The 12,303-nt window shown below is 37.4% G+C and overlaps 2 protein-coding genes across 8 annotated transcripts in view; both read left to right on the forward strand.

The window, feature by feature from the left end:
• Positions 1–12,303, forward strand: part of LOC134816368 (serine/threonine-protein kinase WNK3-like) — a 55,542-nt gene that overhangs the window by 4,544 nt on the left and 38,695 nt on the right. For 4 of the 7 annotated variants that reach the window (XM_063825187.1, XM_063825184.1, XM_063825185.1 and 1 more), the window contains exons 2-3: positions 8,267–8,450; positions 9,090–9,253. In XM_063825187.1, the coding sequence (XP_063681257.1) occupies positions 8,304–8,450; positions 9,090–9,253 (311 nt within the window). In that variant the 5' untranslated portion in view covers positions 8,267–8,303. Of the gene's footprint in view, positions 1–8,266; positions 8,451–9,089; positions 9,254–12,303 lie in introns of those variants that run through there. The other 3 variants (XM_063825188.1, XM_063825186.1, XM_063825182.1) reach the window with 1 other exon arrangement.
• Positions 6,577–7,939, forward strand: LOC134816478 (WD repeat-containing protein 88-like). Its single transcript, XM_063825340.1, has one exon. It carries the CDS (start codon positions 6,591–6,593, stop codon positions 7,752–7,754), a length of 1,164 nt encoding a protein of 387 aa, XP_063681410.1. The 5' UTR covers positions 6,577–6,590; the 3' UTR covers positions 7,755–7,939.

Here is a 12,303-nt window from a genome sequence, read left to right on the forward strand (position 1 = left end):
CTAGCAGCCATCAGCTGCGACCTCTACCCCATCATAAAGTGAACCAGACCAAACGAGTGCTGATACTGTCTGACAGCAAAAACTGTAATTTTGACTGTTCTCAATTTCGTTCACCTGTCATAGCGTTCCGGGAAAACTTATTTTTCCTCCGCGACTTAAAGGAACACCGGGAATCGATTCAGCAAGCCGACATTGTACTCATAAGTGCTGGCATAAACGATATCCAGAAAAACAGAGCGAGTGCCGTCCTGCTGCATAATCACATCAGAAGTTTCATAGAACAGTTCCCGCGCACTATGTTCTTATTCGATGCAGTCAGTCCACTATCGATACATGCTGACCGATTCAACACCCACAACGACATTATCCAGTACCTTAATGAACTCATGTTTAAGTGCTCCCTTCACCATGACAACTTCAGACTCTTCGACAACTCAAGTTTTAGTCTCGCTCACCTCGCTCGTGACGGTCTACATCTTAACTATATTGGACAGAGTGTATTATCAGATTGCTGGGTAAACTGTGTGCTCATTGGACTGGGGTTCAGGCGTGGACCCCTACCTCTACGTGAGCACTTTAAACGTATGATATCTTATCCAATCCCTGGCCACTTTGGCACCTGAGCACGACGTATTTTATATCTTAATGTCAAATTATCATGACAAAAATATCGAATCCTGAACAACTTTCCAGACTCGCGCTGAGTTGCAAACAATTTCACTAATCAAACAAACGTAACTTATTTGAACAAACTATTACTATATTACTAAATTTTTTCGTCATTTCAAATAAAAATTAGAAACTTAAATCAAATTCAAACTCAAGCACAAAGCACATAATACAACCAACTACTTAAATGAACTTTTCCCTTATCCAGATTCCCTACCTTCTCACCTTATCTATCACACCTTATCAGCAAAACGCGAAATAAACCCTGCTTGATAATAGTCCACGTCCCTACATCATAACAATCATTTCATATTATCTAATTCCTAACCTCATGCCGTACTCAGACAACGACGACGCAATATTTACACGATATCTACACAGATAATACACAGTACTCATTATACATACATCACACATTACTGTACATCTGACTCTGTACATTTGACTGATCTGTACATTTGACTCTGTACATTTGACTCTGAACATTCGACACATACATTACTGTACATATGGAAATTAGGCTCATGCACGGTGAGCTGCTGCCATCAAGTAATAGAAGAGAAGTTAAAGGTCAATCATAAAGGTAAAGGTGAAGTTTACTTAATTACTGTAGATAAGTCACGGTACTTTCTACACACAGGACTGAAAGTCTTCGTTAGAAGTATCTGACTAGGTCACGTTATTATTATCATATTTTGTATTAATAGTAAGTCTATATACTCTCTTAAATATATCATAATATAACTATAATACTAACGAATATAATACATTATCTCATAGTTCTATGAACGAATCTCAGCATTGCAACAAATGTAATACACGTATTCCTAAAGCACGTTCGTTCCTAATTTGCAGTCACTGCGACAAAATAAAACATATGAAATGCATGAAGTTATCTAAGTCTGAGGCAAAAATAATTGTAGATTCTGGCTCTGCCTGGATATGTTATGACTGTATTTCCAGCGCCTTACCAGTAAATGCATGCCCCTCGGCAAAGCCACCGAGACAAGGGCCCGTCATAGGTCCTAAATTTAAAGTTCAATGCACATGCTGTAATGGCTGGATTTACTCCCCCGCCAACCTGAAAACCTGCCACTGGTGCGAATCTAAAGTACATACCAAATGTCACTCCGACTTATTAGGATGCAGAAACTGCTGTGAAAATATGATCCCGGGATACTATGTACATTGCTATCAGCTATACTCATTACATACACATACTCACACCGGCATAATCCACAATCCCTACGATCGCTATCAGTTGATTAACGAAATAGGAAATACAATTGACCAAGATCAGGAACTCGAATATTGGAATGAGATTTCTGATATTTTAGTTAGCTGCAATTACATGGAGCCGACAAATGTAAGTTCGTCAGGAGCATGTGATCTTAAGATATTTACCTTAAACATACGGGGACTTCTTAAAAACGTAGACAAATTAAGAGAAGATATATTCACGTACTCGAAGTATGATGTCCTTTGTTTTAACGAGACTAATCTCTTGCAGGATAAGCTTCCTAATGGTATTAATGACCTAGTGCTTGAGGGATTTTATGAACCACTGTTACGAGATCCAATATGTAGTTCTGGTCGTGGTGGGGGTTTAGCAATTTATATCAATACGCGCGTATGCGAGTCTGAAAATATTGAAAAATTCTTTCCCCAAAACTTTGATGTGACAGACAAGAGTGGTGAATTCATGTTGGTAAAACTCCATAACTGCAAAGGCTTTAACAAAACAAAGATAATCGTCAATATATATCGGTCACCAGCATCAAAAAATCCTGATAATTTTAACAAACTCATTGACTCCCTATTACACGGCATGGAAAGGCACTCGAGAAAACATACTATATTAGTCGGTGATTTCAATGTAGATCTTACACATTATGATACTGACAAACACTGTCAAAATTTGATTGAAACTATGACTAAATACGGTTTCTTTCAGCTAGTCTCACGTCCCACACGTATCACTGATCACAGTGCCACTCTTATAGATCATGTTTACAGCAATAATGTACAACACACACACAGCTGCAATGTTCTTACTGTTGACCTGTCTGATCATCTAGCCACTCTTGTTACTATCTCACTTGGGCAATACAGCCACATTGCAGGGAGTAGAAACAAACGACACAGAGTCGACCATGGAATGAATGTTGAAAAACGTATGTTTAACGAGTCGAACAACCTTAAATTTATAGAATTAATTGGATCCGAAATGTGGGAGGAAGTCACACGTGAAAATTGTGCTGATGAACAATATAACAAATTTATTGAAATATACGGTCAGCATTATGATGAGGCATACCCAGTGAAAACCAATCATGTGCGCCGCAAATTTGAAAGGCAGGACCCCAAACCTTTTATGCTACCCTGGCTTGAAATTGCATGTGCTCGTAAAAACAAATTATTCCATGCCAAAATAGTGGACCCAACGGAGGAAAACTACAAGGCTTACAAAAAGCATAAGGCATTCTGCGACAAGCACGTCAATAAGGCAAAAGACAAATACTACAAAACACAATTTGATAAGTATAAAGATTGTTCAAAGAAACAATGGCAGCTGATCAACACTCTACTTGGCAGAAAATCTAAATCTCATAACAAAATTAAACTCCAAAACGCCGACGGAAATATCATAAATAGTGACAGTGATGTAGCTGAGCACTTTAACTCTTACTTCTCCAACATTGCCACAAAAATCAAAGATGCGATCAGCGCGCGTACTGTATTCGATCCAGGGGGTTTTAAACATTACCTTAGCAGCCCAGCTTCGCAGTCTATGTTCGTAAGACCAACTACCGAAAGTGAAGTTGAACAAATTATTAGCAAGCTTAAGAATAAATCCACTCAAGACACTAAAATTGAACCCCTAAAAATGGTAAAAGACTGCCCCTCCTTCTGTAAAGTCTTGTCCATAATCATTAACACATCATTTAGTCAAGGTATCTTCCCATCATCTCTCAAAATAGCTAAAGTTATACCAATTCACAAAGGAGGCAGCAAATCCGACGCCACTAACTATCGACCCATATCTTTGCTGTGCACCTTTTCCAAATTGTATGAAAAACTTATGCATAATAGAGTAATGGACTTCCTTGACAAGAAAGGCTCGCTCTTTGAAGGACAATATGGCTTCCGGCCAGGCCGATCCTGTGAGCATGCTCTTTTGGATGCTCAACACACGATTCTGAATTCCCTTGCCAAAAAGGAAGTTGCTCTATTACTCCTAGTCGACTTTAGTAAAGCTTTTGACGTTTTGTCTCATGATGTATTGATTGACAAACTCCAGCACTATGGAATCCGTGGGCAAGCTTTGCAATGGTTTAAATCCTACCTGAGCACACGTCAGCAATATGTATGTTTGAATGGTATTAAATCAGCTCTTAAACCTATTACATACGGAGTTCCACAGGGCAGTATTATGGGACCTTTGTTATTCCTAATCTACATCAATGATATGCCAAATATCAACAGTATGATAAAGTTTATACTCTACGCTGATGATGCAAATATCATAATAAAAGGCAAAAATGCAAACGATGTTATACAAAAATTCAACCAATTCTCCCACGAGTTTGTACGCTGGGTTGACTGTAATGGACTTGCACTTAATCTAAAAAAGACCTGCTATATGCTTTTCGGTGTTAGAAATACTGATAATACTCCAAATATTCATATTGCAGACACACAATTAGAACGTAAGAGGGAAGCACGGTTCCTTGGCGTTATAATGGATGATAAACTAACATGGTCTAAGCATATAGCAGCTGTTAGATCAAAAATGATGCGATATGTAGGAATTATGTATAAAATAAAACGTCACCTATCGATTCAAATAAGGCTACAGATATATCAAAGTTTTGTTCAATCGCATTTAAACTTCTGTTCAATTGTATGGGGGTTTGCAGCAAAAAATCACATTGAATCACTCTTCTCACGACAAAAACAGGGTATCAGGGCAGTAATGCCAGGTCACATTAATTACTTTTACAAAGACGGTCGACTGCCAGAACACACAAAACAATTTTTCAATAACAATGGTATACTCACGGTGCACAGTGTTATTGTAAAAAACACACTAATTCTCATGCACCGAATCAAACATTTCCGCAGCTCAGTCCCTCAACAAATCTGTATGACTATCCCAGAAAATGCACCCACTGCAAACTCAGATCACGTGACTGCAGCATCCTGGTTAGCCGAGTACAACACCACACATTTCAGATCTTCGATGTTCTTCAAAGGACCTTTACTCTCAATTTATGCTGTAAATGCAAATGTAAGCACCCTACCCACACTTTTTTCCATAAACCTTTTTAAATCGGCTACAAAACGCATGCTCTTGAACCTGCAGAGTGAAAATGACGATGACACGTGGCCCAGTTTCTTATTACATAATATTCCAGGTCTAAGAAGGTCACAACGTGTCTGAAAGTTACTGGACACAACGGTCATTATATCAGTTTAGTGAATTAGTTAATTAGTTAATTAGTAAATCAGTTATTAGTCATATGGTTATTATTAAGTACTATATATTATATTATATGATATTACAAAAATAAACTATGAATATATATTTGCACACAAAAAAACCAGAACAAACTGATCACAGACTAGCGGCAACTAATATTAATGGATAAGCCACACATCCTAAATTCCAGGTCCATATTTACACTGCCACATTCCCCACTATCACTATTTTCTCTATCAGCACAAACCGTAATTAATTTATTTCAACAATCACAAACACTACATATCCAAACTAATGGCATGGCATAGCAATATCTACGATATCCTAAATCAGTCCCTAACAAACTTAGCGCGAGTCTGAAAGGCTGTTGGAAGCACAGAGTGCTCCATATTTTGTTTTTATCAATAAAATTTTCTTTTTTTTCATTTTCTTTTTTTTTAAATAAATTTATTAACTGCGTGCAAATTTGTGTTTCAGATTTGATCTATTTATGATATATATTTATGATTATGTAATAAAGTTATTAATATTATATTCGTAAACATTGGCTGGCTTACAAACCAGTCCCCAAACAAACAAACGGGTCTTACACCACCGCCGTGTTTTAAAATTTGATTTTTGGGGGCCACACCCAATCAACATTGAATTGCTTTTACTGGTGTTTGTGAACATGTTAGAGACTCCGTTGTAACATATTACAATAGGTCATTTAATTCGGAATATAATCTGAAAAGATGGTGCGAAACGGATTTAAAATGACGAAGTTATCAAGCAATTTGTTTATCTCGTTAGCAAAATTGATTGAGTACTCAATGATTACCCAATTACGACACCATAATTGGGCTCCCTGCACCGCTCCCATAATGCGGATCTAGCCTAAACCCAATCATCTGATCACACGTAGTGAACAAACTCGTTATGCGTCATATATCGGTCATCTGAGACGCTAGAACTCTAATTTTTTCAGGACAAACGTAATTTAAATGGCCAAACACCATTCAATAAAATTTTGCTCGATCCGACTATTCAAACTATCAACTAAATGCGAAAATGAACCTTCACTTGAAAAAAATGAACACTCGAATATGTTTCGATTTGACAAATTCCTCGAACCAGTGGTGGTAGTAAGTCATACCAGAAAGAATTATTTCAATTGGGCACTCAGTGACTGAGCTAAGGCCAACGTATGGGTACTGACTTTTGGCCCACCCTGTATGTTTATGTTTGCCAATAACATTGCAGTGAAATTACCATTCATATCCTTCAATCATCAAAATATAAAGTAAACTGTTCCTTTAATACTTTTATTTTGATATCTAAGTACCCTAATTGTGATGCTTGTTCCGTAAACAACCCTTATTTCATGATAGTTAACTTATGTCACATATTTGATAAGTTTGAATTTAAATTTTTTCACAAATTTTAGCTGTTCTCAGTGATGAGTAAAGAATTAGAAGTCCATGTCCTAAAATCTCATACTGCTGCTGTAAACACTGTTTCATTTTTTGATAATGATCAGAAATTTGTTGCTGCTGGAGATGATTGTTGTTTGAGTGGATGGGATGTAGATGAAAGAAAATGCATCTTCAAGTTGAAGGGCCATGAAGGCCCAGTGAAAGCTTGTGCAACTTCACCAACAGGTTCCAAAATTGTGAGTGGTTCTTGGGACAGAACTGTGCGGATATGGGATGGCTCTTCCACAAACTGCCTGTGGACTCTTCAACATGAGGCTTTAGTCTTAGGAGTAAGCTTTTCTGAAGAATCTTCGCTAATCACTGTCTGTTGTGATGATAAACAGACCAAAGTATGGGACATGAGATCTTATGAAAATGTGATGACCTTAACTGGTCACACTAATTCTGTAACCTGCTGCGCCCAGAACAACTTCACATTAGCAACAGGAAGTTTTGACAAGACAATCCGCCTTTCTGATATGCGAACTGGGAGTACCCTTTTGCTTTTAACTGGACATACTTCTGCTGTTTCAGCTGTTGACATCTCTTCAGAGGGATTCAAACTTTGTTCAGGGAGTTGGGACAAGACAGTGCGAGTATGGGATGTCCACGCAGGAACTTACCGAACACAAGGACCGCGTGTCATGTATGAACATGAAGGTTGTGTGAGTTCTTGTAAATTTGCGGTGGACAATAAGAAGATTGTTAGTGCAGGGTATGATAAAACCGTTATTATCTGGGATGCGTTGGCAACCCAAAAACGACATCAGATTCGGGCACACGGGTCCTGGATCAACGACATTGCTATGACAGCAGATGGAAAGTGTCTTCTTTCTTGCAGCAAAGACAGAACAATCCGAATGTGGAATGTTGAAAATGCTGATAAGATGCCTGTAGTCTTACACAATAAACTGTCGATGGGTTACAAATTCCAAGAATGTGTGGACTGTCAGAGAACATTTAAGGTTGAGAAGCGGGATCTTATAGAGGTGGGAGAAGAATACACAAAATGTGTTTACTGTCGGATGCCAACCAGATCCTATCACAGACTCTCTGAACAGGATCTGATTGTCACTGAAACAGACGATGAAGTGGGCAACATTGCAAAAAGTGATGCACCAGCTCTTGAAACTATGGTCTCTGCGTGAGTTTATAAAACAATCAGAATATTTAAAAGGAATGTTATGTTTTTATAGAATTGTATCAGAATAATTTATTTGTAAATAGTGTAAATGATATGTACTAAAGAAGTTGAGTATGCCCATACCTTTCAGCCACAGTAATCATTGTAAATAATTTAAATTTTTATACACAGTGCATTAGTCACTTCCTACATTTGCGCCTAATTTATCTTGTAATTTTATCAGATAAAGATTATGATTTAAACATAGATTATAATTGAATAATTCAACTTGTACATTACTTTAAGTGGTATTCTCTGTCGTACTAAAAGAATGTTCAGATCTTGAGCATGTAACCACCAATCCACTAAACACATCATGTTGGAGCCCCGCCAGAACTATTTGTTTTGCCGTTTGTTTAAAATACACATAATAGGTGACCTATGTTTCTAACTTATCGATTCTTAGAATCGTGCTGATAACAATAAAAACAGTATCGGAGAAACTATAATTATTATTGTCTAATAAATCTCTTTTTTAGCATGTTGTGGTGTGTTCTTCCATGAGTCGGGGTTTATGATGGTAAATGAGAAGCCAGTTCCGGCCAGCCCCTGTGGGCAATACATCAAAACCACCTTCGAGCTTGGCAAGGGCGCTCAACGAATTGTCTTTCGAGGCAATGACTTGCACAACGGACGCTGTGTGGCCTGGTGCGAGCCAAAGGTAGGGTTAATCACTTATTATGGCAATTGATAGTTAATTAGGTGCTAATCGTAGGTCATAGATTGTGTAAGACACATGTTGAAACATCGTTTTTAGTTTGTAGGGCGTTGGTAAGCATGTGCGATCAAAACAAGTTGCACTTGAAGCACTTCTCAACTTGTTAAATCTCTGTTGACCGTCTTTAACATCACGTCATCGCCCGTAATACAGGTTACAGGCAATGATACTCGCAACCAGTACTCTCAATCCATAACGTTGTGATGTAATTCGATTGAAATTTACACTCTCCAAAATCTCTGCTCTTGAGGAGAGACGTAGACTCAGATGAAATGTTACACTGAGATTATAATTGTTATGTGTAGTTAGGTTTGTTATGTGTAGTTAGGTATTTACACGGAATTAGTTAGGTATTTACACATATCATCGTGCTCGGAATATCTCCACCCGGAATAATTTCACTCGATAAATTACGTAATAGATAAAAGTTTAGGCCCAACCCGAAGAGAACAATAATTCTTGTTACTACTTCCAATTAAGGCGGTGTATTAATCATTGAACAGTAAAGCTCAATCAACATTCAACGCAACAATATTTGTGCTGTAGAGATCTTAAATTTTAATTAATCGTTTTTAATTTCAGTTGAAGGGAGAGAAGGAATGGGAGACCTTCACGAAAACTTCATCTCTGTTGGAAAGTGTAAAACACAAAAACATCGTATCCTTCATCGAGTTCTGGGAAGCATCTCCGAACAGTAGCAGAACACCCGTACTGATAACTGAACTCATGGGATGTACTCTCAAACAGTAAGTTCTATACCGTCGGATCATTTATTAAATCTTCTTGAATAAATCATTGCGGTTCCGTAGCTAGCAATTCACAACCTGCCGCAATAAATATATTGATAATCTCATTTCCTTGAAATATTATTAGTAAAACATGGTGACCTGTAATTTTAATAAAGAATAGTAAATTTGGATTGGTTCGATATTTTGGGGCATGGGCCAAGTATTGTCATTGGCTAAAAGAATAACATAAAATGATGCATATAATAATAATCATCAACAAATCTCTGATCACCATCAACCATAACGATCTCTTAACCGACTACGTCTACATGATCGTTACACAACAATTACCGTATTGTTAGCATGTAAACGTAAGTGTTGAAAACTAATTCTATTGCTTGAAAGCAATTTCATGGCAAATTGACCTCCGTGTTTATATTCATTTAACATTTATAATACCGAGCCGTCCGTGCTCACATAATACATTCATCACTAACAAGCACATAATAGTATGATGTTGTGTAATAGAGAGCTGTGTGTGTGTGTGTGTGTGTGTGTTTGAGTGATACGTGTTGCTTTAGTAACGTACTGTGTTTCATTCATCAGAAAGAGAGAACGGTCACTGTCCAAGATTACTGCCTGCACTGCCGCCCATCTCACAGCTACACTTTATATCAAGAGTACTCAATTAGATTAAAAACCACGTGAAGGTGACTAAGGGCGCTTGAAAGTGCTTTGTACTAACAATTTATCACTTTGAAGAGGAGAGAGAGCGAGAGAGATCCTGGCCAACAACAGACCGCAGACTCCCAATCTTTCCTCTTTCTTGTCACGATCTTTTGTTGACCAATTACTCCTGTTTGTTTGCCACATCACTCCGTAATTGTCGAATTGACGCACCATGATCTTTCCGATCTGATCAAGCCTTGCTTGATGGGATGGCTCTTGCAGTTTATTGGCTTTATGGTATAAGTGGGGTTATCCGGCTGGAGGAGGGAGAAGTTAAGAAAATAATGAGACTAGTCACGGATATAACGGTTCATGAGGACACTCGTGCTAGGAATATCGCCACCCCACCGTTAGGAGCACTTTTTAACCGCCTCGGTGTAGCCTGTGTTGAGTCAGGTCATTATTCATTTAAAGTTACAGATGTATTTATAGGAATTCTAATAAAATGATAAGATAACTGTGTTTAGATAAAGCGGTTTCAGAAGATAAGGGGCTATATTTAACTGTCATGACGCGACGTATTGAATACCTCTTTGATTAAGAATCTGCTGTTCTTACTTCTTTGTCCTGATTGTCCTGACTGTATGGGGATAAGCTTGAAGATGACTGGGCGGTTATTGTAATTTAATTTTAAATTTACCTACTTTAATTAATACTACTTAAATTCTCTTACTGTAAGTATTATTTATTCTGAAGAAACGGTCTTCATAGGAAATGCAAGGTTGAAACATACTTCAAATTTACCTTTTTATAAAGAATAAGCTTGATGAAACACTGTGAATTGTCACATTTTGCTCCAATTTTATCTTCAAGACTTAAAGAACCGGTTACGAATTTACATTCGCCGTCCAAGGTGATAAGCATTGTTCCTCGTAATGTAGTCCCTGATAAGAGATAAGGAGTTTTCATAACCTGGTTTCCTTTCTTTCCCTCCTCCTCGGCTGCGATATCCTAATGAACGTGGTATAACGAATTTCATTCATTAATGAGCTGCTCATAATCTCACAAAGATCGCCTTAAAACCTATGTTTGATTAATCATTCCCAATCATTATGTGAGAACATTCTAGATTTGCAAAGTATTTCATAGCCTCGAGAGTCTAGAACCTTCCACTGTAGCCTAACATTGGAGAGCATCATGCAATATAAATATAACATACGATATTATTGTGTCCTACAACCTCACGCTCACCTGGAGTTTAATAACTTACATATTATATTATGCATGTATTATGCATGTATAATGCATGTATACATCGCACCACCAAGTACAAGTTCCTTTCAACAATTTTCGTCTCGTCAGCTTTGTTGCTAATGAAAAGAAGAGAAGTATTACAAAACGCGTGTGTTAAATTATTTTCCATTGTATGCGGAATGGTGGTCTGGAAAATTAATGCCATTGTATTTGACGAGCAAGGAGCTGCAAATGTACAAAGTGCTATTTTTTAACATTTAAAAGATCTCCTCCGAGTGACTGATTACATCTCAATGTTGAAGTTTCAGAGATGAAGTTCAGGTTGAAATGTAACTGTATAGTATATAAGGTTCGTCCATAGACATGTCTTTTGTGAAAATTAGGTTTAGTAATTAAGAATGGAGACAATTATGAAGTTGATATGATTCTAGATAAAATCAACTTGTTTCACCTGAAAATACATGTTGAGTCTAATTCCATACCAGCTATGATTAGCCTTACCAATCTTAAACTTCCGGCTACATTCTGATTTATCATAACTAAATTAGACTTTTCCGACAAGCATTTTGCTTCATTATGTAATAAAACTATATTAGCTTGATTAGTCAATATTTATGCCAGATTCTTAGGTCATTTGATCAACTCTTTCAATGATCAGTCGGATATTTTCAAAAATTTCAGGTTGAGTCCTGTCGGTCGCGGTTGTCAGATATTCTAGATCATTAATCGCAGAGATGCTCGGGTGTGCCAATTAATGACGATTCAAAATTCTTGACAACCTCTTTTTCCGATAATTGCCACATTCTGAAGAATCAAAAAAAAAACTCTGCGGTTCCGATTTAGATTCATGAGAATTAAAATGGAATGATTTACATCTTAAGTCAGAGATATTAGAATTGAATTGAATCACAGATCAATGTTAATATTGTATTATATAAGAAAAAAGAAAAGAATTCGTGAATTTAAAGCTAGTAAGCTGCTCTCTCTCTCTCTCCCTCTCTCTCTCTCTCTCTCTCTCTCTCTCTCTCTCTCTCTCTCTCTCTCTCTCTCTCTCTCTCTCTCTCTCTCTCTCTCTCTCTCTCTCTCTCTCTCTCTCTCTCTCTCTCTCTCTCTCTCTCTCTCTCTCTCTATCTGCCAAGACAATA

This window comes from Bolinopsis microptera, chromosome 6 (genome assembly GCF_026151205.1).
Source record: "Bolinopsis microptera isolate Bmic1 chromosome 6, MBARI_Bmic_1.0, whole genome shotgun sequence".
Lineage (NCBI taxonomy): Eukaryota > Metazoa > Ctenophora > Tentaculata > Lobata > Bolinopsidae > Bolinopsis > Bolinopsis microptera.